A 6,188-nucleotide genomic window follows, 5' to 3' on the forward strand; every position below is an offset into this window, starting at 1 on the left:
GGGGACTCGAACGTGTTAAGATAGTGTGGGGAGATCGCAACACACCAATAAGGTGGTAAAAGCCCTTACTGTTACGTAGAAACCAAAGATGAGCTGGCATGAGCTGCTGCAAATAAGCAAGGTGAAGATTTAATATATTAGTATTATTAGCAGCTAGAAGGGTTTTCCTACATGTTTCTAAGGAAGATTAGGCATTTCCATGCTATGAATGCATACATAAATGTAGCAAGGACGAGCATGGTGGTAAGGATAGATACCATCCGCTTTATGGTAGGCAAGAAAGTGTCTCGAAACATGGGTGTCGGCATTTGTCTATAATATCTGTATTCTCGGTTCGAGGATTTAAACTCTACTATAATTCTTATCATCATCATTAGGGCAATAAGCATGCAGAAATTGACGTCTGTGAGACGGATTGTTTTCATTATGAGGCAATTGATTGTAAATGTCAGGTAGGCAGACCATACAACGAAGAAAGGAAGGATCACTGAGTGGATGACTATGTCGTTCCTACTTCCCCATCCATCGATAGGAAGTGCGACAATCGAAAGAATGGAGATAGTAGCAAATGCGATGAGGAGAGCATTGAAAGAGTAGTAGAGTGCCTTGTGCAGTGTGTCCTCCGGCTTGTAGTTCGACTTCCAGTTGGCGTAGAGAAGAAAAAGATATTGCGTTGCTGAGTATGAAAATGGAAGGAGTATAGTGGCGAATCTGAGTAAAGGGTCCTCTTTGAAACGATCTTTGTCGAAGATGAAATACATGGCTATTGGCAATGCAACTGATATAACCGAGGCGAGGCCGTTGTAAGTTACCTTCGAGCGGGACTGATTCGTAGGATGGCGCTGTTCATTAGTTTCGTGTGGCTCTGGAACGTGCGTGTTGCTCATAGGGATGAGTGGGAAAAGTATGGATATATCGACGCGATTGACTGGATAGATAGGTGATAGGACATGAGGTGTTTAATGGATTTCTGCTGTGGCATGATATGGTATATGCTGTTTAGATTGCACAGACTCCATTGACATCTGTCTGATTGGTGGAGTTAGTAGGGGTTTATTTATCAGAGAGAACAGAAGTTATCGATTCACTGGCTGTGAGTGCTGGGAATTGCATTTGTGGAGAAAAGGGAGAGTTTGTGTGATTGCCGTGGATCGATAGGCGAGTCTTGGGGACTGGTGAGGGATTGCAGGATGAACAAAAGAAGGCAGATTGGGATCTGGTGAATGAGTGTCCTTGTTGAGTAATGAAGATGTGGCGACATGTCACTTGGATTGCTTGGCAGGCTACATGGCTTTTATGTGGAGGAGACTGAGAAAGTGGAGGGAATAAGAGAAGTTTTTGAAAGACTTTTTTCTTGCAAGCCACGAGATTCAGAAGTGGAATTTATAAAATCATTTGACGAGGTTGGATTTCTAAGCACAAAAGTGCTGATTCCGGTTATTTTCGATGGAGATAGGGTTGTTGAGTCGTCGGTACTAGATATCAGGACATGGATGCTAGGGAAGTATGCTGTGGAAGTTGTTAGATCACTTTCATGGTTAGTATGGGATTTGATGGTATGGATGTATGTGCCTCAGAATCAGGCTTCTGTCGGAATATACAAGCTAGAGGGAGGTCTGCAATGAGGTTCGCAGACCTGGTGAAGGGAATATTCGGGCATAATGGTGATATTATGAGTAAGTTTGGGTAACGGCTCGTCCATGAGGCAGAGGCGGGGGTTCAGGATGTTACAGGCTCTCTGTGTGGTGAGGAAAAGAGGAAAGAAGAAATGGTTCGGAAAATCAAGGAGCATGGATGGATCTGGAGAAGAGAAGAAGACAGGGCAAGCTTTGTTATGAAGGCATGCTTAAGATATCTGGAATTAGAAGAAGTAGGTCTGGGGGACTAACGTTGAGTTACATAAATCATTCTATACTGATAAGTACGTATGAAAAATATAAGAGCATTGATATTGTAGCGGAACTAGTCAAGCAAACATTTTTGCAAGATAGGGTGATAATGACATCATCAACAGTGCAGCGCATGAGGTCAAGGAGAGAGAAGATGCAGAGAGAATAAGAAAAGAAGAGGGCCAGGGATGCAGAGGAGCTGCTTCGGATGGAGGAGAGTGGAAAGGTTCTAAGGCAAGAAAGGTGCAGGAGAGGTTGAGGAGGAGAGCAGGGGGGAAGATCGAGGTTAGGCTTTATAGATACAAGGGAGGTTCCTGAGGTCCGATAATGTATGAGTATGTGGCATATGGACATAATAAATATATGAAGTGAATGGACAAAGTATTGCTTGACGTTATTCAGATGCTTCGGATGGCAGGGCAGGGACGTAAATAGAAGGAGTGTGGCTGGATAGAACTTACACGACATGTAGCTAGGCTGGAAAGGAGGTGGATGGGGAGGAAGGAGGATGCAGATGGTGTGGGGGTATCCATTGAAGGCAGTAGGCTGTGTGTATGCAAGGTCCCGGGCTATCATTTATTCGTCAAGTCGTTGGAGGTGCTTGGCTTGGGAGCCAGGGGAAGTGGTTACCGAAAATGAGCAGGCACTCATAGAGGATGGAAAAGTAAACAAACATGGCAAGGCCAAAAGGACAAGGGCAGCTATCCTCCAGGCTGGAGCAGGTGCAGGATCCCTTCTGGACGGGAAGCGGTGATTGATGAGGCGAATATATGTGTTTATGGTCGATTGGTTGGGTGTGGGGACAGGGCGTGGTCTGTGGGCCATGTGTGCTGACGAGGGCTTTATGGGGCCGGGCAGTTGTGTGCAGCCATGTTGTGCGGGAACGATGGCGGGGGGAGCTGCGGCAGGCAGGATGCTCTGTAGGTGGATGGAATGGGCTAGTTTGAGAAGGTTCTGCGGTGAAGAGGTAAGGAGCAAAAGGACATTATGCCTTGGAGGAAATGACCTGTGCAGGGCAGCAAGCACCGCTGAGAGACATCACGACGTCATATGAAAAGGAGATGGAGGCGACTAAGCAGGAGGAAAGATCTGACCCATGAGGCGGATCTATGCAGCATGGACGCTAGTTGCAGCGGCTGGTGTGATGGACTGCTCCCCACGATTGGAGAAGGCTGCCGCCTTTACACTCGGGCCAGATAGCCAGGTGATAGTATTCCCGTTTATGTTCCAGGGATACAATATTGTTGTGCTACCGACAACGAAGTACGGCGACTTGAAGGGAAATGCAAGGAGACGTGTTGCATCCTTTTTAGAACACAATATTTCTCACGCGGTGTGGTATTTTGTGGTTGGCGGGATAGCATACAAGGATGATCGATCTGAGAGGCTGTTTAGTGAAATGATGGACGGGTACTTGAAGAAGATATCTGCAGGTGCATCAAAGGTGTACAAGGGAGGCCGCAAGATGTTTAGCGAGTCGTTGGAAACAGTGCATGAAATGATATTTGAATGCAACAAAGCGGGAGATGGTCATGTAGTGAAGTATGGAAAAAGTATCATAAACAGACTTAGCGACATGATAGAAAATGCACCTACCGGAATATCTGCAGAAGAGAAAAGGGAGTATCGAAGGTTTTGGAGTAGGGTTAAGGAACGCGCAGGGTTTCTTTATAGTACGGAAAGATTGAGGCGGGTAGTTGAGGTGGAGAAGATAGTGTGCAATGCATGCAAGGAGATCTGCCTTAAGTTGAAAGAGGAGGAGCTGATGGGACTGTTGGCAGAGGGGAAGATGAAAAAGGATTTAAAGGCAACGGTTGATGAAGATGAGATTGGCCACTGTCTATACTTAGAATATACTGTTGTTAACACTAGTCTGTTATTAGATGCACACAGAGAGCATGGAGGAGATGTTACAAGGGAGTTAGTCAAGCAGATGCTGCTGGGGAAGAAGGGAGATGAGATAGACAGGAGATATATCAACAAGGTCGCGAATGTAGTTAAGGAAAGGCAGAGAAGGGAGATGGAGAAGAAGGAGGAGGAGAAGAAGAAGGAGGAGGAGAAGAAGAAGGAGGAGGAGAAGAGGAAGGAGGAGAAGAAGAAGAAGAAGGAGGAGAAGAAGGAGGAGAAGAAGAAGAAGAAGGAGGAGAAGAAGGAGGAGAAGAAGGAGGAGAAGAAGGAGGAGAAGAAGGAGGAGAAGAAGGAGGAGAAGAAGGAGGAGAAGAAGGAGGAGAAGAGTGGGAAGTCTCTGAGGGAGGGGGAGGCAAGTGAGGAAGCGGAGATGCCGTCCGTGGAGGTTGGAGGAGCACGCAGGAAGACAGGTAAGAAAAGTGAGGGTGGTCGGAAGCGCTACAAGATCCACAGAAGGGTTTCCCGATGGAGAAAGAGCCCTGAGAAGATCAAGGAGGAGTGGGACAAAGGAAGCGAGGAGAAGTGGAGGGGAAGGTCTCTTGAAGAGATCAAGGAGCAGAAGGTGTTCCATGACATAATGGGTGTGCTGGAACTTCTCAGGAGTGAAGATGCAGACAAGTTCTTTATAGATACAGGAGATTACACCAAGGGCGGGAGTGAGAGGCAGAGGATGGTGGCGATTGGGGTTCTTGAGAGCGGAGGAAAGAGGATGGCAGGAGTGGTGGAGGTTGGGACGTTCAAGGACTCTTCTAGTGGATGCCCAGTTGTGTACCACCTGATGTTCCGGGTTACAGGGATAGAGGGGATGGGAGATGTTATGAGCCCAGAGTTTGCTGAGGCTAATGACATTGAGAAGATAGATAAGAATAGGGAATACCAGGATGAGGGCATGTTTGTGTATCCAAGAGGAGTAAGGTTTGAAACGGTGAAGGAGACCGATGCATTCCAGATAGTGTGGGGGAATCCTTCAAACACCTCCAAGGTTCTCCGGCGTCTCACGATTCAGCGCAGGCCATATGTGATCTGAGCGGTGTGATGTTATAATGAATAAAGAAATGGTGCTATGCTTGTGTTCTGTTCTCTACTACGGCCTCTTTGACCTGTGGAATTCCTTCAGGTTGTTTAGTAGACATATGTATGTTGATTGTGATGAAGGGTGGAATAAATGTCTGTGTTGGCGTGAGAACATGTGATAGAATGAAGATTGTTTACTTATCGGACCTTGATGGAGCAGAGACTCTCTTTAGCTTATTAAGTAAGCCAAAATGATTATTTAGAATAACCATAGATCTACACATCATAAACGTGTAGGCAAAAAAAACAAGGATAAGGATGAGGGCAAGGACAGCCACTCTCCATGATGCAGTAGGAAGAGAACTCTTTCCAGATGGGCAGTACTTCTCCTTGAGCAATCGTATCAGGATGGGTAAAAGAAATAGGACTGCATAGAGAAGACGGTCCTTGGATTCTTTACTCACAAGTGCAGTACGGGGGAACAGTAGTATCAGGATGTCAATAAGGACGTTGATTCCAGTATCTGTGAATCCAATCTGTCCTGGAACAAGGCGGCAGGAGACGGAGAGGAGATAGGTGAATGGGATGAAGAAAGAGGGAAGGGTGATGGAGTAGAGGAGTGAATCATCATCTTCCCATTCAGCAAGGGTGAATGCAATGATTGAAAGGATGGAGATGATGGTGAATGCAAGAAGCAGGAGATTGAGGGTGTAGTAGAGCATGCTCTGCAGGATGCCCTCTGGTTTGTTATGTGGCATCCTGTTGGTGTGGAGTAGTACGGCATACTGTACTGCTGAGTATGAAAAGGGGAGGAGTACTGTGATGAATCTGAGGAAAAGGCTATCTTCAAAACTGTCTTTGGTGAAGATGAAGTACATGGCGGCTGGGAATGCAATTGACACGATTGGAGCGATGTCGAGGATCTTCCTCCAGTGTCGCTGGTTCTCGGTGTGTTGCTCTGTTCTGTGTGGCTCTGGAACGTGCATAGTGTTCATGTGGGTAAAGGAGAAATATGGATGAAATGGATATATTGATATGATTGGGAGTGTGGGGAATTAATGAAGCCTTCGTTATGGGTACAATATGGCGTGTATTGCTGGGGGAACTGGATTTGATGGCGGGGATATGGATTGGCAGGAGGGCTACATGGTTCTGGCGTGGAGAGGACGGGAAGGTTAGGCTTTGCAAGGGCGGGAGAGGAGAGAGTGTGGTCTACTGCCAGATGTTCGGGCCCACGGACTCTGGAAGGACAAGAAAGGGAGCAATTTCGCCGTTTGGGAAGTGTGATGATGTGGGCCATCCCATACCATAGATTGTGAATAAATATGATATGATAGACATTTAATGTCATACCTGGGCAGCTTGGGATGGTGCTAT

The 6,188-nt window shown here is 46.6% G+C and overlaps 4 protein-coding genes across 4 annotated transcripts; 2 read left to right on the forward strand and 2 right to left on the reverse strand.

Moving 5' to 3' along the window:
- Positions 1 to 167: 167 nt before the first annotated feature.
- ECU05_1660 (uncharacterized protein) lies at positions 168 to 887 on the reverse strand (the record flags this gene model as incomplete). The annotated part of the gene is made up of 1 exon (NM_001041375.1): positions 168 to 887. One exon carries the CDS (start codon positions 885 to 887, stop codon positions 168 to 170), a length of 720 nt encoding a protein of 239 aa, NP_597509.1.
- A 372-nt stretch (positions 888 to 1,259) lies between these two features.
- On the forward strand, positions 1,260 to 1,625 carry ECU05_1670 (uncharacterized protein; the record flags this gene model as incomplete). The annotated part of the gene is made up of 1 exon (NM_001041376.1): positions 1,260 to 1,625. The coding sequence occupies one exon, from the start codon at positions 1,260 to 1,262 to the stop codon at positions 1,623 to 1,625; it is 366 nt and encodes a 121-aa protein (NP_597510.1).
- Positions 1,626 to 2,985: 1,360 nt separating this feature from the next.
- On the forward strand, positions 2,986 to 4,824 carry ECU05_1680 (uncharacterized protein; the record flags this gene model as incomplete). Its single annotated transcript, NM_001041377.1, has 1 exon — positions 2,986 to 4,824. The coding sequence occupies one exon, from the start codon at positions 2,986 to 2,988 to the stop codon at positions 4,822 to 4,824; it is 1,839 nt and encodes a 612-aa protein (NP_597511.1).
- Positions 4,825 to 5,005: 181 nt separating this feature from the next.
- Positions 5,006 to 5,806, reverse strand: ECU05_1690 (uncharacterized protein; the record flags this gene model as incomplete). Its single annotated transcript, NM_001041378.1, has 1 exon — positions 5,006 to 5,806. One exon carries the CDS (start codon positions 5,804 to 5,806, stop codon positions 5,006 to 5,008), a length of 801 nt encoding a protein of 266 aa, NP_597512.1.
- Positions 5,807 to 6,188: the final 382 nt, after the last annotated feature.

This window comes from Encephalitozoon cuniculi, chromosome V (assembly GCF_000091225.2).
Source record: "Encephalitozoon cuniculi GB-M1 chromosome V, complete sequence".
NCBI lineage: Eukaryota > Fungi > Microsporidia > Unikaryonidae > Encephalitozoon > Encephalitozoon cuniculi.